Consider the following 24,739-nt stretch of genomic DNA (forward strand, 5'->3'; position numbering starts at 1 on the left):
ACATAAATAATTCTGTATATATTTTCTTTATTATCATCATCACCTTATCACACGTTAACTGTCCACTGCTAAATATAGGCATCCCTCTCGGAGGGTTTGACCAGTAGATGCTATGCTTGGGAGGCAGAATGACAACTGCAGTTAGGCGTTGTTAAAGTTTTAAAAGGGACGCTGCTGCCCATCTTTAACAACATTATGGCGCGTGAAAAATTATTATTGTTCGTTATTCGTTATTGAACTTAAAAAGTAAAATTGTGTTTTTGATTTCCGTGCATTGTTTGAGAAAATTACTACACAAGCCTTGGCCACAACTAGGCATTGATGGACTCACGTATGTGTGCCTCGGCTACGCCTGGGCCCACATTTGCACGTTCGTCCATCAATGCCTCAGTTGCTGGCCGCTACAGTAATGTACTATTCTCACTCCTTCTGAACCTATATATATAAATATCATCAAGGCCACATCTACACTTCAACAGGTTGTTCTTTTTTTGTTTGTGTTATAATAATTCCGTCACTTGTAAATGGATTTGAAAAATTCTTTATTATCTAAAAAGATATACCTATTTTCAGATTAGTCTCATAGAAATTTTATTCAAAATAAGTAGGGTTGCCACGATTGAAGTGGATGTTTTTTTTGTACAACAAAATCTTAAATTGTCTTTCAATTGCGGGTGTGTAGGTAAACAGTAGACGATTTGAGGTTGTTATCAGCGGGCGACGAGCGGCTGGCGGCGGGCGGCGGGCGGCGGGCGGCCGCCACGTGCCCGCGCGACCTCGCGGCCGATCGATACCTCGTCAATCGTGCCGCTCGCAATCCCATGTTGATGGCCTCCCGTACGCAACGGATGCGATGTTCCAGCGCACATCTCAATATGTATTTCTCGTTTACCCTTGGAATTGCAGCTGTTTTTTTAGTACCATCTACTACAATAATATTATACACACTCATAACATTTGCATCGTAATATTGATACGTGCTATTGGTTTTTATTCTAATTTTGTACATGTAAAGGTTATATGTTACCACTTCGTGTCTTGATGTCCATAGTTTAAGAATAGTACTCGTACCTACTGTAGGTACTATCCTTTCTACGGTTAATGGCTCAAACAATCATCATGACGTTTCGCACGTAGTATTTGAGATTATACATGTGTTTTTAACACTTGAAGTTACAGTTAGATGTAGTCCTATTATACAGTATGTTATTATTCATCAATACGGTTTAATTTTTGGTTTCAAGAATAAATTTATATTATCGAAAACTAAAAAAAAAATTGAAATTTTCGAAAAATGAACAACCTGTGTTTTACCACTGGCACTACACAGTACATGCACATACAACTTAATATTATACAGTGGCGTTGATACACGTATATAAATTGTTCTTTTTTATAGAAATTCTATTTTTTTTTTACATTTAGTTTTCGATAATATTTATTAATTTATACTTTATTATACACAAAAATTACATTGTTATAATTTATTTTGAATAAAGATGTACTTAAAACAGGCGAGTTTAACTCTTTAAGAATTCTCTTCCAGCAAATCCTGTGTGGAAAGGAGCATTAACTACTAGCGGGCAGTGTGCTTACAATAAGAACCGCTTCTTTATGTAGTTTATAGTGTTTTTTGAGACCATAATTAATGAATACCAATACTGGTTTCAAGGAATCAATTTGATTAAGATACTATATTCGTACCCCTAGACGGGAGGGGGGGGGGGACTCCTGTACTGTAGTGAGTGTTTACATTTGCAAGTAATATGTTGTTGTTCGCAGGATACGCGGACCCACGTGGTGGTGGAACTGTACGAGACAGAGAAGTCGTACGTGGAGGCGCTGGAGATACTTGTCAAGGTACAAATCCGTCACCATAATAACTCATTAACTGTAGATACAATAACAGTGCGGGACTTCTGGGTATCTGAGTATGGGTCGTTCGCCATATAACAAACCTACTGAGGGGAAGGAATTGTTAGTAATGGGGAATTAGTCCCCATTGCTATCGATATACCCTATCAGGTCGACCTCCACGTGGAAACTATCGTGACTAATTTATCGTTATCATTTTCACGATGGGCTAACTGACTTGCCTTTTCATCCTCCCCTATCATCCCTCACTGACCGCCCGCCAGTGTACACCGATAGCGCAAGCAGGGCTATCATGCCATATTTACCCATTAAAAAAAAGAATAAACCTACTATTACAGCGCTAATCGTACGATTTGTATACTGTGTATTGTACATTGTTTCTAAATTGTTTTTTACCATATAATGAGGATAAAAAGAAGCGGTGGCTTTGCTCTCGCATTCATATTTTTTTTATACAACAATTTTATGGAACTTATAAACTTTTTATAGACATGAGCAGTACCATGGACATAACAGAGTACTGTTTCGCCCATGATACCCCCCATGCGTTGCCATTCCTGAGGACTCGGGTGTTATTTCCTTTGTACCCAGTAAATTCACGCCATATCCCACCCTTCATACCGAAATACAGCCATGCAAACAACTTCTTCACGGTTGAAACACGAATGGGACAGAGGTACCCAAACAATCGACTTTTGTACAAAATCTCCTTCTGGTAAACTTCATTCAACTTCGTCACTTCATTGATTATTAGTGGTAGGTATGTAGAATTGCACGGGTACGTTAGTATTTATTTTTAATGGGTGAAAATGGAATGGTAATCCCGTCGCGTCTGCGCTATCGGTATACGCTGGCGGGGTACCAGTGAGGGATGATAGGTGAGAATGAAGTAGGTCAATTAGCTCGCCGTGACCAATCTAACAATAAGTCAATCACGACGGTTTACAGGGGGAATCGCGAGGAGGTCGACCTGACAGGGTATATTGCTAGCAAGGGGGCTACTAAGCCTCATTACTAACAATCACTTCTCCTGTAGGTACTCTTGGTATTGTATTTGTACAGCTGACATTTATTTCACATAAGTAATATTTACTAATCTTGTATCAAGATTAAAAATTGTAAGATTAAAAATTAAAATGATGATGATGGGGAGCGCTCGCGATGGGTTTGCTGATCGATCGCGGACTCGATTGGCTAGGTATTATAAAAGGGTCGCGAGCGCCGCCTGTAATTGCTGACAACAGGAATGAATTTTATATGAGCATGGGGCCGATACTGAGGCGCCATTTCTCTAATTCTATCTCTAAAGCTAAAATTCTAATTTAATATCGCGGCGAAATCTTTGTTGTGATAAATATAATGAACAAATTTTCTAATAGATTTAAGTATTTTTAATGGGTGGTAATAAAATCGTAACCCTGCCTGTGCTGTCGGTATACGTTGCTGGGACACCAGTGGCTTTTGATAAGTAAGAATGAAAGTAGGCCAGTTAGGCTATCGTGAAGAATTTTACGAGAATTAACCACGATGATTTCCAAGGGGAACCACGTGGAGGTCGATCTGATAGGGTACATTGTTAGCAATGTTCCCCCTCCTTTCCCCTCGTATATATAAATTAAAATTATTATTACTTAGTTTAATTTGTGATGATCCATAAAACAGCAATTTCGCAAATTTATAAATATTAGTTTAATGATAGGTTAAGAGAAATAGAGCTTCAAAATCGACCCCCGTGACTTGAAAGTTAAAATTTCGATTACAAAAAGTCATCCAAATCGATTCAGAATTAGAGAACACATCGTGTAATGCACTTATATATATATATATATATATATATATATATATATATATTTTTTTTTGTTAAATTGTGAACAAATAGGTACCTTTGATGTAACTTATATTTGTTAATATAATGTTTTTTATAAGATTCAAATGCAGGTGTAATTTTTTAAGTTTCAGGATTTAATATGATTTCATGTTCGTGATCATTATAAACGACCGTGTCATAAAGGAAACGTCAGACAAATATGGGTGAACGAAAGCTGTCCCTCTTTACATTTTTCTTACGCGACCGTTCCACTCTCTATACTGAGCGTATTCAATTTTATCGCGGCCACAAATCACCAATTGTCCAGCGCGCCCACCAATTACTACATTTCGCGTACTTTCGCCGGCGCGCAGCCTCCATAAATTACTGGTATGCCGTAAAATTATGATAATAAGTCAGCGTGTCCGTTGATCTGGACTAAATTAACTGTCGACTGACAAATTCATTATACGTTCATATTAACGGCGCCGTTGATATCTCAGGGTTGCAACTTTGTCCGGATTGAAGTCTTCATGCTGTCGTTCGAGTCGTTAATTTTACCTGGAACCACTGATTTCTTTGTTCTATTTATATGTTAGTTTAATCAACTATTTATGAAAATTTTTGTATATATTTTTGTAACATTCAAGAACTCTCTAACGTTTCATTGCTGGAAACTGATCTCTTCCTATACCAAGAGGGTAATAACCTACTATTACCACAATGGTCAGGCGACATTAGGTTTTAGTTTTTTTTTCTTGCAGAGATGTATTGTGCTCTGTTCTTATAGTTGCTAGTGTAGTGTAGTCTTAGTTATGCTTTGTATATTTATATCATTATCCTATTAATAAATTTCAGTAATATTGTTTAAAACATACTCTTTATTTATTATTTATAAATTATGGATGATTATTCTTTGTAATGGATTTTGTCAACTCTTATATTTTATGCCTGATATTTGATATAAAATTTGTACATTTAATTTAAAATTAGACTCAGAGTAAAGACTTATTTTCTTGTCTCATTATTCCATGAGTTTTTGTCTATTGTATAGCATAAAGGTATTACGTCTTCCTTTTTAAGCGAGGTCAAAATAAAGAAGATTATTAGATTGTCTAATTGAACCAGACGGAGACTTTGTACAAAAGTCGTTTGCTTGGGCACCTTTGTCCCATTCGTGTTTCTACCATGAAGTAGCTGTGTTTGCATGGCTGTGTTTCGGTTTAAAGGGTCTGAAATTCACTGCTATAGCAGTGAATTTTCAGGGTACAGAGTAATAACACCTAAATCCTCAGGAATGGCAACGCATAGAGGGTAATATGGGTGAAACTCTATGTCCATGGTACTGCTCATGTCTATAGGCGACGGTTGCCATTTTCCATCAGGTGGGCCGTTAGTGTTTGTCATTCTAAATTGCATAAAAAAATTAATGGCTGTTTGTGCAATATAAGGTGGTCGCCGAATCGACTCGAAAAATTGGGTTTTCCTTCGTATTTGATTCCATTTTCTTTATTTGCGAAGAAAAATCTAATCGTAGAAATGAAATTTTGTGTTTTAAAATGAAATATTTTCAATGTGTTTACGAAACATCTCGTCCTGCATCGACGCGTATTGTAACGATGACAATTGATTTTTTTCTGGTTAATTGTTTCGAAAAATTTTATTTAATTCCGTTACCATTAGTATGCGTGCGTATTGCCAACACTTCAAGGTGATTACTATTATTATCCAATCAATACATCAATTTCCGACCGCCATTCCGTCAACGCGCAAATTGCGGCATGTGTTTCGCCTCCAATTTTTAAATCTACTTTTCAATTATTATACTTTATTTACTGGGGAGCAAAATGTACTCATTGTTGGCATGTACAAATAATGCAAAAGTTAAAGGTCATATGAAATGTGTCGTCATTGTACTCGCAGCTTGTATATATGTTATATTTCCTCAGCCCTGAGTAGGGTAGCTTGTTTGCTTGTACCAAACTGTCAAACTACCAAGTTCAGTTTGTAACTTTTGCAAGTAGACCGTTGAGATTTACCATTAACATTTACGTCTCGGCGTCGACAGACTAGAAATGTTAGAAAAACAACATAATATCTGTTTATATAAGTCAAAGCCCCATTTGGTCTAGTGTTTGAAAACGTATAAATATTATTCCAATTTCTAGGTAGGTTTTACCGAGAACATTGATAAATAAAATATTTTTTGTAGCTACGTTTTGCTACGAATTATTCAGGTTTGCTAGAATAAAACTCTTACAGAGTTAATAATTCTTTAGTAGGTTGTTTTTAATCAATAAAGTTATATCTGTTTGTGGCTAATAAAGTATAGAAATAAATATTTTTACAAGAGTCATTGTATTATGTGATGTTGTCCACGTCTAAAGGAAACGGCTACCAGTTTATCAGGTGGACAGCTTGTAAAAAAATCCAATAAATAAAGAGGAATTATATAAAAAATAACAGGCGCAGTAAACATACCAATAAATCTAAGGCAGTTGCCTACGTGTAAAAATAAATAAATGTTAATATGTGAACATACATTCCTAGTACATTGAGTCATTTCATGTGGTATAAATCGTTTTTCCAGAAATATCTCCAGCCGCTGAAGAGTCCAGAGAATGCGGGCCTGCTGGACGCGTTCCTGGTGGACGAGATCTTCTTCCAGGTGCCCGCCATCCTGAACGTGCATCAAGTGTTCCTGGAGCAGCTGCGATGTCGCCTCGAGCAGTGGGATCTGCAGCAGAAAGTTGGCGACGTGTTTATAGAAGTGGTGAGATTCATACAATGTTACACTTTTTATTTACTTTATGTATCCTGAGACTGAGAGACCCGAATACCAAAGGCCTCTTTTATAATATATAAATTATATTTATTTTTTACTATATTATACTAGTTTTAACTTACGTTCTTTATATTATCTTATGATCTATGATCACCTTGTAAATCATGGCATAGAATCGACTACCTCTTCTTTTCCCGTGAGTGTTTTAAGAGGCGACTAAGGGAGGACGAAGGATGGGCAACAGCGTCCTGTGTAAAACATCTGTAAAAGCCTAACAGCGGTTGCCAACTCCCCTGTCAAGCGTGGCAACTACTGGCAAAACTCCCTTTGTGGGGAAGGATTATGTCCACTAGTGGTCAGTTAACGGCTGAAATAATAATTATTCTATGAACTAGCAACAAACTATTACGCACGAAAAATAGTATTGAAGCGACTAACAATAGATTGAAAAAAAACAGTTTTCAAAAGTCGATTTTTGTAATATTACAAATGGACGATGTCTGTACATGGGAAATATTTAAAGAGAATTAACATAAGGACTTTAAATAGTAGTAATATAAGTCAAAACAATAATTTTTAGAAGTTTTGTCTGTCTGTATGTTAGTTCCGGCGTCATGCAAAAACTACTGCACCAAATTGGATGCGGTTTTTACAGTTGCTTTCCTGAAGGGCTACTTTATAAACTGCTGTATCTATCTACTATCTGGAAGTGGTTTATTTCTATTATTTTTTATTTTTAAAATCAGTGCATTCGAAGTGGCGGGTAAAAAGCTACTTAATAATAAATAAAAAAAATATTAAAAAGAAAAATCTTTAATATTCCAGTTCACAAAACCCACCGTAATGGAGACGTACATGTCGTTCATAAGCAACCTGAAGAAGGCGAAGGAGACCATCAAGTCAGCGGCGGCGTCGCGGCCCGCCTTCGCGCGCTTCCTGGAGGCGATGGCGCGGGACCACAAAGGCAAACTGGCCCTCGACAACTTGCTCATCAAGCCCGTACAGAAGTTCCCCAGTTACAAACTACTCATACAGAGGCTCGTCAAACATACAGGTTTGTGAATTTATAATTTTTATATGTAATCTTATATGTATTCTATACAGGTTTTTATAACCTAGTTCAGACACGGATGTTCAAGCTGATGCAAATGTACAAATGAATTCGTATCTACTTTTACTGTAATTTCCAGTGCTGAGTTTGTTACAATCATGGTTATGCAATAAAGTTATTATTATTATTCTGTTCTAAGGATAAAATTTTTATGTTCGCTTCTAAATCACAATACCAGAGGGAGACTTTGTACAAAAGTCGATTGCTTGGGTACCTCTGTCCCATTCGTGTTTCAACCGTGAAGCGGGTGTGTTTGCATGGCTGTGTTTCGGTTTGAAGGGTGGGATATGGCGTGAATTTACAGGATACAGAGGAATAACACCTGAGTCCTCAGGAATGGCAACGCATGGGGGTATTATGGGCGAAACAGTATGCTCTGTTATGTCCATGGTACTGCTCATGTGTATAGGCGACGGTTACCACTTTCCATCAGGTGGGACGTCAGCTTGTTTGCCATTCTAAGTTGTATAAAAAAAAACAATTGTTTTGATTTTCATGACGTCATTCGTACTCAACCGCAGACTCCTATTATTATTAATATCTAGAATTAAGAAATTATTTTTAAGTACAATATTGGGCCAATTTTGTATTTTTGTTTACATACTGTTTAAAATTTCAAATATTTGTCACCGGACATAATAATATTGTTAATGAACGATTTATTTTTTACAATTTTTGACAAGGAATATTAAAGATTTATTAAAATAATATCTTTAGTAAGTTTGACATATGTATAAAAGCAATAAAATAAAAAAAAAAAAAACAATAACAAAATCAAGTTAACCACAGGTTACAATTGACGATATAGATAAAATTAATGTAATATAAATTCTATATAATAATCCATTTTCTATTCCAGACCAATCACATCCTGACCATAAATTCCTATTGGAGGCTCAGAAAGAGATCCTGGAATTACTAGAATTAATAAACTGCACAGAGAGAGAAAGCTTAGAACTAGAACAGCAACAACAAACACTCAGGGAGCTGGAACAAGTGATCGAGGGCCTGTCGAACCTGGCATCAGCAGACAGAACCTTCTTGCGCCACGAGGCAGTCACCATACCGTCTGCGCAGGGCACAATCAAGGATAGAGCTTTGTTTCTATTCAATGATACGCTGCTAATAACAAGTGTTAAGCGGAGAACTGGCACAATAAAAAAACCCATTCCGTAAGTTATTGTAAATAGCTAATATCAATTAACACAACGTTCATCATCTTATCAGCTCTTAACTGTCCACTGCTGGACATAAGCCTCCCTCTTGGGGGGTTTTGCCTGTAGTTGCCACGCTTGGCAAGTGGATTGGTAACCGCAGTCAGGCTTTAGAGATTTTAAGAGGGACGCTGCTGCCCATCCCTCGCGTTCCCTTAGTCGTCTCTTACCATACAATATCAAAACTTGGTTTATAAGAGACAGGAATTAACGTTATCTTTTATGTAAACTATGATAATTTACGCGAGTTATCTCGACGTTTGAACCAGGTTACACCGGCCGTGGTCATGAGTAGACTGATGTTGTGTTACGTCTCCGTTTCCGATGCAGAAGTTTTTTCTTCTACCCACTCCACTCATTGTCTCACATCAAATTGTGTCCCTACACTGAGGGTTTCTGCGCACAACACTGGCCGTGTGGGGGGGAAGGGATTACTAGTATTACGGACTGTTAATCCCATTACTAGCAATATACCCTGTCAGGTCGACCTCTACGTGGCCCCCCTGGAAACCATCGTGCTGAATTCCAGGCGTATTCATCACGATGGGCTAACTGACCTGCCTTTTCATCCTTACGTATCATCCTTCATTGGTGCCGCGCTAGTGTACACCATTAGCGCAGGCAGGGTTACCATTTCATTATCATCTATCAAAAAAAAAGCACTGGGTCTTTATTCGAAGCATTTACCGACTGCACACTGAATCAGAAGTACGCAACGAGAAAGTTTAAAAGTTAATATCAAAACCGATTGCTATATTTTTTGGATTTTTATATGACGGTAATACTTAAGTTGGAAAATATTTTTATTGCAGAACGTACCAAACTAATATAGCAAGTCAAATGGAAGGTAACAAATATAAACTATTGATGAGAATATCGCTGGCCGACCTCGAAATAGTGAAAGGTAAGGTTTTATTTATATATTGTCATCAAATACGAAAATATATAGAGATATGTATATAATTTATTTACATCTATGCACAAAAATAACGACAGATATTTGTACATACTCGAAAAAACAAATAAAAGAATACTTATACAAAAAAAAAAAAGAAACAAAAGGAGGTAATATAATTTTTCATGAGTGTGCTACAGTAATACAAAATGGTCACAACTCAGTTTATTGCTTCGCTCTCAAAAGAGCATAACACTGATAATCTATTGGCTAAAAACCAAAAGCCAGCCGCTAGATTTCTCGACAAAAAAAATATATAGCCATGTCTATAGGCGACTGTGAACAGAAGTAGATGGAGACGCATTGCGAGGACCTCAATCGCGAAGGAGGGCCTCGTCGACGATCCACTATCTTTATAAAAACCACGACCGCCCTGTCAAGAGTGTACGACTGAAGAGAGAGATAGATGGCGGTTACCATTTTCCATCAGACGGGCCGTTAGCTTATTTGCCATTCTAAGTTAAAGAAAAAATAAAAAATATATGAATTAATTAATAAAATTAGGTGTGTGTCCATTACAATCATTATTCAATATTTTAATCTAAATTTATATATTTATAAATAAGAAATACCATTAACAATGAGATAGTCAGAGGTCACTCTTGAATAAAAATAACTACTTTATAATTAATTCTGTCTTTATTATTACTATTTGACACAAATCGTTTTGTGCACAAATAAATTAACTGACTGCCGAGTGTTTTGTGAGTTCCGCTCAGCAAATAACAACATTCCAACGTTAGAATTATAAAAAGGGACGATTTAAAAGAGCTTGTAAATATATTTGTTTAAATATGATTTGGCGTTCTCTTCCTTTCCAAAAATAATTCAAGGTTGTATTTAAAAAAAAAATTACGGATGTTAATTTTGGCAAAACATTTTATTTTGATTTCAGAACTTACCTACTGAATTTATTTTTATAAATTTTCTATAGGATCAATCTGTAAGTATCTCCTTTCAGATATAAAAGAATTTACCAAATCGGTTTAGAACTGACGAAGTTACGAGGTAACAAACATAAAAAAATACAACTGACTGATTTTTACCAGAGGGAGACTTTGTACAAAAGTCGTTTGCTTGGGTACCTCTGTCCCATTCGTGTTTCAACCGTAAAGCACTTGTGTTTGCATGGCTGTGTTTCGGTTTGAAGAGTTAGATATGGCGTGAATTTACAGGGTACAGAGGAATAACACCTGAGTCTTCAGGAATGGCAACGCATGGGGGGTATCATGTGCGAAACAGTATACTCTGTTATGTTCATGGTACTGCTCATGTCTATAGGTGACGGTTACCTTTCTATCAGGCGGGCCGTCAGTTTGTTTGCCATTCTAAGTTGTATAAAAAGAACTGTTTGAAGTCGGTTGAAAGATAAAATACAGATTATATATTATATATTGAACGTCATTACAATTGTAATCACAGCCATCTTGTTTCTGTGCTGTTCTATGGGGCGGGTGTGGACATTTTGCTTGTCCACTGATCCTTGTCAGCCGTCGCGGCCGGGCTTGTTTTTCTTTGTTCTCGTTGTCGGCCGTCATAGTTCACTTGCCGTAGATAATATAATAAAGGCACTACACGTATGTATGAATATTTAAAGTAGTACCCTGTCTATATTCATATCTAGTACTCTATCACTATACAAGCCGTATATCGTTACATTTCCCGTGGCTATATCGTAATATTAACCTGTAACCTTCATCAAGAAATAAGTTATCAAATATATAAGGAATTTTTTAAATTCGCCTAAGAGTTCCAGAGATTAGCGCGTTAACAAACAAACTTTTTCAATTTATTATATTAGTGTGCAAGAAAACATACGTCTTTACTGAAGTGGATATATTTTGAACCGGCTTCAATGTAATAAAAGTTGCATATAGACGTGGGAGCGGAGCAGTGTTCCCGTAGTTGTAAGTGCGGCGGGTGCGTTGCAGCGAAGGAGGAGAGCGCGCGGCGGCTGGTGGCGGAGGCGGAGGCGGAGGCGCTGCGCGCGGACGTGGCGACGCTGTCGCGCGTGGCGCAGGCGGCGGCGGCGCTGCGCGCGGCGGCGGCGCGCGCGGCGCTCGAGGCGCTGCTGCGCGACCAGCTGGCCGCGCTCGCGCAGCAGCTGGCCGCGCACGCCGCCGCGCACGCGCACCTCGCCTGCCTGCGCCTCGCGCTGCACACCGCGTCAGTACTGCGCACACACCACTACTTACGTATCTTCAAACTGAACCCGTTCCATTATATAATAATTACTTAAATCGATTTAGAAATCTCGGAGAATTTCGAGGGAGCACCTACATATAGTTAAAAAAATACTCGCCAAACACAATATGCTTTTAAAGATCAAAGTCCAATATAAAAAGAGAAATATTGGAAATCTAATGAATATAGAAAAAAATATATTTCCTATTAATATCACTTTTCTTGAAAAAAGTGTGATATCACTTGTAATACACTAATGGAAAAAATTAAAGGATCAAAAAATCAAATCAAATTTTTAAGTGATTTTCAACAGACTTTAATTTGAAAAAAAATCATCGTAGAGACATTTTTAAAAAAGCAAATTGTAGCTCCGAGTGTCAAGTTTTTGGGTCTAAATTCGAAAAAAATTTCATCTCAATTTTTTCAGACAATTTTTAAAAAACCACTGACTAAAAAGTAAAAAAAATTTTTGGTTTTATTTTTACGTATAAGGTATTTAACAATTTTTTTGACATTATCACTATATAGACCAGATAACTTGTTTATTTTATTATTTTTCAAGTTTAGACCCTAAAACTAGACACTTACAGCTACAATTTGCTTTTTTTAAAATGTCTCTACGATGATTTTTCTCCAAGTTACAGCCTGCTGAATATCACCTAAAAATTTGAATTTTTTTGATCCCTTAATTTTTTCCATTAGTGTATTTTGAGGATGATAAGATCAATATGTAGCTTGTGGTTCTTTACGTCTTTTTCTTCTTTTTTTTTTCAGTAATGGACCAGAAAACTTAACGATAATATTCTCGACGCCCGAGAAAAGAAGCAGCTGGGAGGAATTAATAAATGAAACCAAACAAAAATTATGTGAGTAGTATTCGTTGATCTGTAAAAACTACAGACGCTTACGGACTTCTTATTTGTTTTTAGCTGTTGTAAATTTATTTCAGTGCTAAGAAGGATTATTGTACCTTTCAGGCATATACGGACAAGAGAGGCCCGCCCCCGAGTTTCTGTCGCCGGTTCCGATCCGCAAGACGCGGGCAGGCCTGCAGTTCACCTGCGCCGCCCCCACGCTACCTCCTAAGGGGCAATCGCCTGATGTTTGGGTAAGAGGGGCTCTAGAGCATATGAGAGATCCTGTAAATTAATCAAAGTTGGTTATTCTTGATTAGGGGTGTTCGGATGGTTTGATTTTTCAAAATGTTCAAATTTTAACTAGTTTATTATGGTAACCGGAGATTCCAATACAGACGCTGTTCAGTTGTCTTAACTTTTGTTAATGAAATAAACTAGGAGTGTGTGTAGCGAGGAGTAACGAGGTGTGCGGTGTGCGGTGTGCGGTGCGCAGGTGTGCAACAGCGACGGGTACGTGGGGCAGGTGTGCGTGCTGACGCTGGCGGGGCGGCCGCAGGTGTCGTCGTGCAACGGCGTCTGCAACGCGCGCATCCTCTGCGTGGCCTGCGTGCCCGCCGCGCCCCCCGCCGCCTCCACCGCCTCCACCGCCGCCGCCGCCGCCGCCGCCGCCGCCGCCGCCGCCGTCGCCGCGTCCGCCGCGGACTCGCCGCAGCTCTTGACGTAAGCTGTTGTTCTCTAAGAGCTCAATACACGCAAAGCTCTTCCTTAAGAGGATAGATGGTAAACTAACAGTTGGCCGGGATTCAAGGTCCCAATGAGAGAGTTCGGCGTACTATGCAGGTAGTTTCTAAGAAAACCGCTTTTTGTATCTTTCCCGGGCGTGAGTTGCTTGTTTTGTTAATGTGTACTCTGTCCAAATTGTACGCAATCAAATTGCAAAGCATTACTCAATTGTAAACTTAAGTAGTTGTTACATGTATCAACGTCCGTTGTATGTTTATTGCAGGAGTACGAGCTCGCTGAACAGCATCAGTTCAGTGAAGCCCGGCATTAGTATATCGGACCCTGACGATAGCTGTAAGAATATTCGACTCGACAGGTACGACTGCACTTTTAATAGTTTCTCACCTACTTGGTATAGTTAATAAAGGAACTCAAAATTAAAATACAGTAGAAGTAAAAGTACAGTATAAATAACTACTTTTATTAATTAATTTCGGTAAAGATTTGAAGTAAATGACGTTAAGTTTATGAAGTCAGGTGGGAAACAAAAAGTAGTTATTGTCATTTAAAAGGAGAGGCTTAGTGAAGTTCATCTGAAAGTCGTAATGAGGTTTACTTAATGTATATTTTCAGCTCATCATCAAGTGATGATGACGACGACGGCTCCTCAACTAGTGAGAACCAAGACGCCCAGTCGGAGCGAAGTCAGGAGTGCTCGAGACTGCACTCCAGTTTTACAGCGAGCGTCGGTTCCGGGGGCGCAGCGAATACGGCTGCAGTCGCAGCGGCAGGAGCGGCAGCGGGCGCGGCAGCGGGCGCGGCAGCGGGCGCGGCGGCGGGAGCGGCAGCGGGGCGGCGGCGGGAGCGGCGGCGGGCGGCGGGCGGGGGCTGGTGCCCGCGCACAGCAAGAGCCTCAGCTCCCCGCACACGGGGCACAATATACAAGTGCATCCTGTCATGAAGTCCAGTTCTAATCCAGCTGTGGATAAGCAAGCCATGGGTATTACTTCGGGTAAGTTTTTCCTAGCTAGTGTCAACATATTTTCGTTTGTAAATATGTACCTAAGAATAAAAGAGATGAAGCACTATAATCAATAGTGAGAATGTATTACTAGGTTTCCAGGGGGAACCACGAGGAGGTCGACCTGACAGGGTATATTACTAGTAATGGAGTTAATTGACCCCATTACTAACAATCCCTTTCCCCCCTGAAGTGTATGATAAGATTACATAAATATATTCCTTTATTTATCTCTATGAACAATATAGCATGAATAGCTACAATAAGTTTTTTTTTGTGTACATTTGTGTAACTGCAAATCTATTACATCCGATTACTCACACAAAACCTAGAAATATAGTTTTAAGTTTAGAAATAAATATGCACTATATACTACACTTCTTCTCTATTTTAACGCTTCTTAGTATCCGGCCGAGCACTAGGTAATAAACTTAATATAATATTATATACTTACTTGTAAAGTGCATGCCTGCATGTGAAGTACAGTAGCACTACAAATATCTGTCTTATCGAACAATGTTGTTTACTTATGTATAAACGAGTATTTACATTTTTACGTTAGCGGGCTTTATAACCACCTGTTTACATTTATTGGGCAAATAAGTGGTAAATATTATAATTATCACTGAATAGATTTTTTTTGTTTCTTTAAATAATATTAGCGTTTGTAGTGTGGGTCTAAAGCAGTGGAAAAATGAAGCTTCTAAATCGACGCAATCAAAAGATAAGGCCGTTTATGTTCCATTTATATCGCATATTTTGACATTCGCAAAGGGAATCAAAACCTATAAGGTACTTTCCGTTGACCTAGAATCATGAAATTTAACAAGAAGCAATGCCATGTAGCACAAGTAAAGGAAAAAATATAAAAAGCATAAATTTGAAGTTATTTCACAAAAAAATTTAACTTGTTGATTTTGTGCGGAACCCTCGTTTCTCGAGTCCGAATCGCACTTGATCGCCTTTTTTACTATTGTTCTTAAAATTACCTTTAAAAATAACTCGTATTCATACTTGACGAATCTATTAAAGAATGCATACTAAACACGAATATTTGAAGCCTATGAAGAAATCTGCGCGACGTAATTTATAAGACAATCGCAAACCTTCTTCAGGTACATTGTCATCACCGGCGAGCCGGCAATCGTCAGAGGACAGCGGCACGTCTGCAAACCAGCCGACCATGTGGCTGGGCACCGAGGACGGCTGCATCCACGTCTATAACTGTCTGGACAACATCCGCATCAAGAAGAACAAGATCAAGTTACAGCACAACTCTGGCGTGCATTCCATCGTGTGAGTGACAACTTCTCGATTGATATTAGACTTCTGAACACAATAGAATCAAATAAGTCTGTTGGTGGATGATAGTTGGTAACTGTAGCTCGAAGTGGTCTAGGTCTGCATTACCAACCCTGAATAAATCTTATTGAAGAACAGTGTGTAATAGTCTTCAAGAAGAACTTTAGGAAGCTCAATATACAACCCGAGTCTCACATAACCGAAATGTTGGGTGTACTACCAGTTTGTCTATTAATCCTGTCAGTATGAAAAACATCTTTTCTATTTCAGATACATGGAGGGCAAAGTGTTCGTTGCTCTGGGCAATGGAGATCTCGTCGTATATAGCAGAGATATCGGTTAGTACCCTTACAATATATTGTACGTAAGTACCATACATATACTATAAACTTTTTTGCGTAATTAGATTGGGTTGTTTACTTCCATAGTTATGTTATATTGAGTATACATTAAGTGTTCACGTAATATACCAATCACTGCATGGGGGATAATGTAAATTGGACTCTATTTTCTGCGTTTAGCGTCTCATTTGGGCCGCTGTGCATATGAGTCGTGGCTAGTACAGTCAACCCAGCTCCGTCCAAAAGCACAGAAGCTTCCTGGGATCTTCACAAGCTTCACAGAGCGACCTCATCGTTCCAAGGATTTCTAAATGATGAACGATTGATGGGGGATCTGAAAGGGGCTTCGAGATTATTCAAGCGATGAGTAATGCTGGATATCGGCGTATGCAGACATCTATCAACACATTTTATTACTCTGATAATGAGGACGAAGATAATGATCAAGAAACTGCAGCCGAAACTAGCCAAACCATAACAACCCAAGTTGAGCCTAATCAGCCATCACAACCACCACAGCCCGCATCAACTAATCATCAATATGTAACAACTTATCAACGGCAACCCGTTGGACCAACAAACACATAAACACTTACCAAAAAACCCATCTCCTACCTCAAAACTAAAACCCACACTTAAAATTTACTTTTCACATCCACAAATTAAGTCAGAAAAACACAAATACAAACTCACACACACACAACTCACAATAACAAACATATAAACACTCAACAAAAAACCCTTCTCTCTCCCCAAACTCCTACAACTCATTTCCCAAATTCCAAATCAAACCCATAATATAATCCCAAAAACCACACTCATTTCCTAAATTCACAAACTAAATCATAATAATATAAACACAAACTCACATACACACAACTCACAAAAAAAATCGTTGATGGGTCACAGCTTCACATTTGCATGGGGGATAGTAACTGAAGTTCGTTTAAGAAAAGCTACATATAGTAAACTTTTAGGGCCGTGCAGAGATGTTGCTAAAATTTGTTCAGATTTTCCTAATTCATGGGGAGTGAACGGATAGCAGGCAGTTCAGGAGCCGATTAAAGGATATGACGCGTGGTTGCCGGCAGAGGGCGCGTGGGCGGAGCGCGCGCGCGTGGCGCTGGGCGGCGGCGCGGCGGCCGGCATGCTGCGCTGGGCGGGCCGCCTGTGGTGCGCCGCGCACGCCTGCATCAAGATCGTCGACCCGCACACGCTGCAGGTACGCCTCTCTCCACTCTCCACTCTCCACTCTCCACTCTCCAGGCCGTCGCTCTGCTCTTAGCCGACTCTTCTTCCTCGTCAGGTGGACGAAACATTCCAAATAAGTTGCGAGTCGAAGCCGATCAGCCACATGGCGGTCTCCGGTGGCGCCATCTGGCTGTCGCTGCACAACGCGGCGGTGCTGCGCTGCTACAGCGCCGCGAGCCGCGAGATGCTCGCCGAGATCAACATCACCCCCCACGTCACCAAGATGCTGCACGGTACGTATTAAACCTGGGACAAGTTGTCCGAATGGGTAAGTCCAACTTCGACCGAGAGGTCAATCGACGAATCCAAATCGGCTGGGCAGCGTTCGGGAAACTACGCCACATCTTTTCATTCAAAATATCTCAGAATTTGAAGACGAAGGTCTTTAATCAGCACGTGCTGCTAGTGATGACTAATGGAACCGAAACGTGGTCCTATATAACTGTCCATATGCAAAAGCTACAAGTTACTCAGCGGGGTATGGAGAGGGCTATGCTCGGAGTCTCTGCGTGACAGAATTCAAAACGAGGATATTTGCAAAAGAACCAAAATAACCGACATAGCCCGAAGGATAAGCAAGCTGAAGTGACAATGGGCTGGTCACATAGCGCGTAGAATCGATAACCGATGTGGAAGAAAGGTTCTTGAGTACCGACCGCGTATAGGCAAACGCAGTGTAGGACGACCCCCACTAGATGGAGTGACGACCTGAAATGCGATGCAGCGAGTCAGTGGGGATGCAGGTGGCTCAGAACTGTTCTTTATGGCAGTGTATGGGGGAGGCTTACGTCCAGCAGTGGACGGATGATGACTGCAATGATGATATAATTGTGACGCGGCGACAGCGGAGAGTGTAGTGTGTGAGAGTGTGTGTTGCGCGCGCAGGCTGCGACGACATCATCCGGCAGCACAAGGCGGCGTGCCTGCGCGTGACGGCGCTGCTGGCGCACGGCGCGGCGCTGTGGGTGGGCACGAGCGCCGGCGTGCTGCTCACCGCGCCGCTGCGGCACTCGCCCGACCCCCGCACGGGCGCCTTCACCGTGCCCGCGCTCACCGGTACCTACTCCTCGCCTCCTTCCTTCAATTTCACTTTTTCACGTTTTTACTGTTTATAACATACTCAAATATTCTTCATAATAATAAAATGTAAATTCCTCTTTTGAATTTTTTGTCTTCCCCTTTAATATTCTTGGGAGTAAAGTTCAGAGACTTTAATGTCACCCACTCCAAAAATTATTTGTAGCGTAATTTGTATTATTTTGTATTTCTAACGTCTGCAGTTTCGTTCTTTATAATAATGCTCATGATTAATGTCACAATTGCAGGAATTCCTTACGGACACACAGGGCATGTTAGATTTCTGACTATAGTCGAAAATCCAGTTCCTCCTAAGCAGCCTGCACAGAAATCGACGCAGCCGTCACTCAAGACGAAAGCTCTAAGTCGCCGGTCTGCCAACGCCGAGAAATTGCAGAAGCAAGTGGAATCTAACCAGAACAATAAGGAAACCCTCATCATCTCCGGCGGAGACGGCTACGAGGACTTTAGAAGTTCGACGAACACGGAGGACGCAGGCAGGGAGGATTCTACGAATCATTTGCTTCTGTGGAGAGTGTGAAGCGGCCTGCAAGCCTACAGGGTTCTAACTTAGGAAGCTTTCGACCGGGGGGCCTCTCGGAGGCCTGCTCTGGACGTCGTGCGACAGGCCGCGCTGGTGGCGCCGCGCCGCGACGGAAGCGTCAAGTTATTTTTAAATGTTATCCTTGAATGTGAATGTTAGTATTATTCCAACTTTCATTTTTACATAAACGTTGATGTATGCTGATGGTTAAAATTATAATAAAATTATGTGTTTCCCGCTTGTGAGCGTGATTGAGATTATTAACTGTTAGTTAGGGCATGAAATGTCAAATATCACCGTACATTTATAAATTATATCGAAAATTTTGAGATTTATTTTAACATAGTACAGTATTATTGAAAGTAAATAGTTAATTAATGGCCGCGCAAGTCACGGCCACTCATGTATCGGGTATATTTTTTACGACGTTGTGGACCTCTTTTTGAACAATTTACCATGTGAATCATATCAAGTAAATGCTGTATATGTAGTAAACTGTATATTGAACTAAGTATTAAAATATTGTGTGCCTAAAATAAATTTCATCATCAGTCATTGACAAATTTACTATAATAAAATGTTTTGGCAATCATCTACGAGTCACAATATATTCATATTTGCATCTGTACTCGTATTGAGGGACATTGTCAAATATTGAATGTACAATTAATCTACATTGCATATAACTAGATACTGTAAATGTCAATATTGTGAAACATATTGCCGGTAGATAAATACAATTAATTACCTAATTAGAAAATGTTCCGATCTGTTTAGTCTTGTATTAGTGTTGAGAGGCGCGCTCCCTGGTGGAAGAGAAATTTGAAACTAAAATGTGTGATTGCTCAAAATCTGAACAATGTTACCTGTATTCCCATACTGTAAGAGCAACAAATTTTTAAATAGTGAGTATATTATACTGTGGATGATGTATCCTATATTTATATCAGTCGAGAAATAAAAGGACGTCGCACTAATGTTTTGTTATTGCTTCCAATCTTTCAAAATATTCCTTATTTTGACCTTCAACGATGGAAATAAAACTTGGTCTCATCGTGACAAATTTGTGGCGATGGTTTCCAGAGGAGACCACGTGAAGATTGATCTCACATAGTTTATTGGCAATATACATGGATAGCAACTGAGAGTTTTTATGGATGATAATAGTATGGTAACTCCGCCTGTACTATCGGTATACGCTGGTGGGGCACCAGTAATAGATATTAGATGAGGATGAAAGCAGGTCAGTTAGCCCATTGTAACGAATTCCATAAGAATTAACCATGATGGCTTCCAGGGGAAACCGCGTGGAGATCGATTTGATAAGGTATATTGCTAGCAATGGGGCTTATGGATTCCACTATTAACAATTATTTTCCCCCCAGCAACGGAGATTAGGGACTCCATTCTTCAACAATTTCTGTTCTCTCCCCTCAGTGGGGATCTACTTTTCTTTTTAATGGGTAAAAATGGTAACCCCAGCTGCGCTATCGGTATACGCTGGCAGGGCAGCAGTGAGGGAAGATAGATGAAGAAAAAAGCAAGTTAGTTGGCCTATCGTTGCGAATTCAACAAGAATTAACCATGATGGTTTCCAGGAAGCGCATGGTGGTCGACCTGATAGTATGCTAGATCCCTTTTTCCTAACAATTCCTCTCAGTAGGTACTTACTAAGATCTAAAATCTAATATATTTACGTATGTATATAAATTAAATCTTCCGGACTGTATTTAGACATCTTAAAAAATGCGATAGTTGCTTAAATAATATGTAAAGATTATTACAATTCCTATAACATGTAACTACAAATATATCTCATATAATCATCCTGTATCTGTATAAATTGCTCAAAAGGCAAATAGATAGATAGATAGATAGATAGACAATTTATTTACATTACTTACAGCACACAAATTACAATAAAAAAAAAAAAAACATACTCATAATACACAGCAAAAGTGACAAATAAAAATAAAAAAAGCACAAATAAAAAAAAAATACAAAAACAAAATACATAATCTAACAATCTCCTTTGTTAACATTCCTTCATGCGTGTGCCATAGTAACACAAAATGGTCACAGCTCAGTTTATTGCTTTGCCCTTAAAAGAGCAAAACACTGATATACAATATAAATATACAATTTTATATCTTAGTAATCGTGTATGCTGTAGTGTTATTCGGTAAGCATCACCGAAACTCGATAGCTGAATCCGGAGTGAAATTATATCATGGCATTCTGTAAAACTCGATTGCGACTGCAGCGCCACAACGATGAGTTCGGTGGCGGGATTAAACATTCAATAGTGATATTTTGACGTTTGGTGCAGTCTACTGTAAAATTGATAAGTGAAAACCATTCTTCAGTTCACTTATGAAATTTAATAAACGAAATATGTATCTAAAAAAAAAAGAGAGAAATAAATAAAATAATTAAATATTACATTAAAACCAACGAAATAAACCATATCACCTTCTAATTTGTCAGTGGCGACATCTAGTATTGTATAGAGATGAGATTGAACATTAACAATCTATAATAAAATTATAACATGTCTGCACATGGGAGACATTTAAGAAAAAAATATATGAATGACTTAATAGTAATAGTTTCGAAACAATAGTTTTTGGATTTCTATTTATTTCATTGGTTTTCCTATTTCTGAAACCCACGCGTACGAAGTAGCATTTAAAAAGCTAGTCTACAATATAAGTTGGACAAGAAAAATGCAATCGATAAATTGTTACTTTATTTAATTTTTTCACATATAAACATTATAATCTATTTCTATTTAATTAGGACATAACAATATAAATAATTATTCTCTTTATATTTAAAATCGATTAAATATTGGTGGTAGACTTATGTTGACTCTTTGGGAAGCTAATTGCATTTTATATTAATTTCATTGATAAAATCCTCCAAGTGATCATCGGTGTTCGTTTCCTCTGATTTTTTCCCTCTGCTCACATAATATGGATCAATCTGTAGCTGAGCTGCCAATTTCTTTAATATTGTGCGCCTGTCTCTGTCGTTATCATCCAATTCCCTTTTTGTTTTATTGCCGCCATTTTTTATCGATATTAATTCAATAGTAGAACAGATAAGTTCCTTGGCTTTTTGGAATTTGTCATGCAAATCAGTCGAGTTACTGCCTTTAATATTTTCTAAATCCTTTTTACCTCTGGCTATGTAGTACGGGTCATTTCGTACTGATTTAACTATTTCCTCGATAGCACCACGTCTATCTCTTTCTGTTTGGGATAGATCATATTTAGTAGAATATTTTTTACCCCTTGAAATAAAGTAGGGATCGTCCTCTGTAGAAGAACGACTACTTCTCTCAACTATAATATAATGTGGTTCTTCTGCATACATTTGGTTATCATGCACTGTACCAGGTGCGGATCCTTTCAAGTCAATTGTGGGCCTAGTATTGTACATATTCGGTAAATGTGGTAGTCGAGCACTAACAGTTTCACTATACATATTTTTCAACCTACTATCTCGTGATCTATTAGCCCAAAATGAAGGTTGTGAATTACTACTTTTTAATCTCGATAGATTTTCTATATTTCCTTGTACATCTTCCATAGCATCCAAAAGAGATTCTTCTATTTCCTGTTTTCCTCGACCATGATTACCCCAAAAAGTGTCAGAAACTCTCCTGCCACGGTTACCCCAAAATGGTTCCGATTCTTGTCTTCTTCCTCGATTGCCCCAAAATGGTTCAGAATCTTTTCTACGACCTCTGTTACCCCAAAACGGCTCACTTTCTTCTCTTCTACCCCGATTAGCCCAGAACGGCTCCGTCGTGTCTCTTCTTCCACGATTTCCCCAAAAAGGAGTATCTTGACGTCTACCTCTATTACCCCAGAATGGTTCATCGTCTCGTCTGCCTCTATTGCCCCAAAATGGAGATTCATCCTGTCGTCGACCTCTGGTACCCCAAAATGGCTCATCGTCTTGTTTCTTACCTCTGTTTCCCCAGAAGGGACCCGGAGACAAATCTTCACTTTCTTCGTTACTACGCCTACCACGGTTTCCCCAAAACGGTTCTTCTATATCTTCTCTTCTATACTTTACATTTTCATTTACTTCATCATATCTATCATTAGATGTAAAACAAGTTTTACAGTATTTGTTAGGAAAGGCAGGATGACTGCTGAAATCTGGAATTGGATTTTCAATGTCATATATTTTATCTTGAGTAGGAGCGTAACGCTTACCTCTATTCTTCCAAAATGGAGATTCTTTCATGAGTTTATTTTCATAATCTTCTGCTAGTTTGTAGTTATTGTAATATTTCTGTCCTCCATTCAATTTCTTTGCATTCCTTTCATCCTCATCGTAAAGTGACCTTTTCATGCGGTCATTTAGTCGGACGTTGTTGTGTTTGGCTTGGCTGAGTTTTGCTATCTTTGCCTTATTAGAACCATTACCAAAAACAATATTTGTCGATATAATTAATAGAAAGAGAAGATATATATACAGCTTTTTACGCATCTTGATGCTATCTGGAATTAGTAAAAAAATATTAGTTTATATAGCATTTTTTTAATATGAGTAAGTAAAAAATAACAGCTCGATGTTTTTTAAGAAGTGATGAAGAATTTTTATTATTTCATTTGGTAACAAGTAATTTTATCCATCTGTAAGACTGTTCGGTGCATTGATAACTGACACCAAACAATGACGTCAAACTCATCGAGTTATATTGATGCGTTTGACCCAAAAACGTCAGTGCCGTGTCCGTCACCGTAACGTGCATTCATTAATATAACATTAAAAACATTTATTTAACATTTAAGAACTTTATTATTTGAAGTTCCCACCACCGCAACCCTACTTAACCCAACAAAGACCGAGGCACAATCAATGTGCCAATATAAAAAATAATCTAATGTCGTTTTCTATCCTAAATAGTCCATATAAACAAAATATTAATACAAATATAACATATAATACACGGTATGTTCCTACCAATTATTATTTAGTACTATTAGTACAGATATCAGTTGTTCTTTTTTTGAGATCATTTTTACTTTTTGGTAATATAACTTATTTAAAAAAAAAAAAAAAAAATTGATCTCCTTATTAATTAAATTTGGTATTCCAGACGAACTTTTAATTTTGTTTTGTTATACTTGTTTCTTATTTGGTTTTTATGATAAAAATATATAAATAATAAAAATAAAAAAAAAAAATAAAATAAACACTAGTTTTAAGAAATGAGTTACTTTATTTAACATAACATATACATACAATGAAAAAGGACATATCTTGGTCAGAAAACATATCCTTGTTACGAGGATGAAATTTTTAAGTATTACTTTTTAAAACTGAAATGAAAATAATAAAAGTAAATAAATAATAATTAAATAATTAAAAGTTGGACTTACATTTTGTAGATGTAGCTTCCAAATATCATATTTTTACTGCAACCGTCGCTAATGTGTTGTGTATACTGATAGCGAGGATGTGACTTTGTTTCTGATCCCTGAAGCAGCCTGCTGCAGCTTTTATAAAGGCCTGGCGAGTAGGCGTGCTCCCTAGGGCTGTCACAACGGATTCCATTTGTTGTTTTTTTGTTTGTTCTGTAATCCTAGTGGGAGTCAGTGGTTGTTATTAAATTAAAATCACGCTCGGTGCGTATTGCCTCCGACTTGTGTCACGGGACCCGTGTAAAGGG

The 24,739-nt window shown here is 38.5% G+C and overlaps 2 protein-coding genes across 6 annotated transcripts in view; one reads left to right on the forward strand and one right to left on the reverse strand.

Annotated features, from left to right (window-relative positions):
- LOC113516605 (rho guanine nucleotide exchange factor 17) overlaps positions 1-20,024 on the forward strand; it is a 97,782-nt gene extending 77,758 nt beyond the window's left edge. For 2 of the 5 annotated variants that reach the window (XM_052902009.1, XM_052902007.1), the window contains exons 4-22: positions 1,783-1,860; positions 6,273-6,455; positions 7,293-7,521; positions 8,438-8,750; positions 9,605-9,696; positions 11,625-11,913; positions 12,706-12,797; positions 12,909-13,039; positions 13,282-13,508; positions 13,795-13,887; positions 14,145-14,340; positions 14,376-14,523; positions 14,937-14,954; positions 15,648-15,828; positions 16,105-16,172; positions 17,267-17,397; positions 17,482-17,659; positions 18,312-18,482; positions 18,752-20,024. In XM_052902009.1, the coding sequence (XP_052757969.1) occupies positions 1,783-1,860; positions 6,273-6,455; positions 7,293-7,521; positions 8,438-8,750; positions 9,605-9,696; positions 11,625-11,913; positions 12,706-12,797; positions 12,909-13,039; positions 13,282-13,508; positions 13,795-13,887; positions 14,145-14,340; positions 14,376-14,523; positions 14,937-14,954; positions 15,648-15,828; positions 16,105-16,172; positions 17,267-17,397; positions 17,482-17,659; positions 18,312-18,482; positions 18,752-19,044 (3,111 nt within the window). In that variant the 3' untranslated portion in view covers positions 19,045-20,024. The remainder of the gene's footprint in view (positions 1-1,782; positions 1,861-6,272; positions 6,456-7,292; positions 7,522-8,437; positions 8,751-9,604; positions 9,697-11,624; positions 11,914-12,705; positions 12,798-12,908; positions 13,040-13,281; positions 13,509-13,794; positions 13,888-14,144; positions 14,341-14,375; positions 14,524-14,936; positions 14,955-15,647; positions 15,829-16,104; positions 16,173-17,266; positions 17,398-17,481; positions 17,660-18,311; positions 18,483-18,751) is intronic. The other 3 variants (XM_052902010.1, XM_052902008.1, XM_052902011.1) reach the window with 3 other exon arrangements.
- Positions 20,025-21,611: 1,587 nt separating this feature from the next.
- LOC113516606 (uncharacterized) lies at positions 21,612-24,535 on the reverse strand. Its single transcript, XM_026901031.3, has 2 exons — positions 24,450-24,535; positions 21,612-23,564 (listed from the first exon to the last, which is right to left on the reverse strand). Exon 2 carries the CDS (start codon positions 23,551-23,553, stop codon positions 21,931-21,933), a length of 1,623 nt encoding a protein of 540 aa, XP_026756832.2. The 5' UTR covers positions 23,554-23,564; positions 24,450-24,535; the 3' UTR covers positions 21,612-21,930.
- Positions 24,536-24,739: the final 204 nt, after the last annotated feature.

This window comes from Galleria mellonella, unplaced genomic scaffold (genome assembly GCF_026898425.1).
Source record: "Galleria mellonella isolate WM207_F2 unplaced genomic scaffold, CSIRO_AGI_GalMel_v1 utg855, whole genome shotgun sequence".
Taxonomy (NCBI): Eukaryota; Metazoa; Arthropoda; class Insecta; order Lepidoptera; family Pyralidae; genus Galleria; species Galleria mellonella.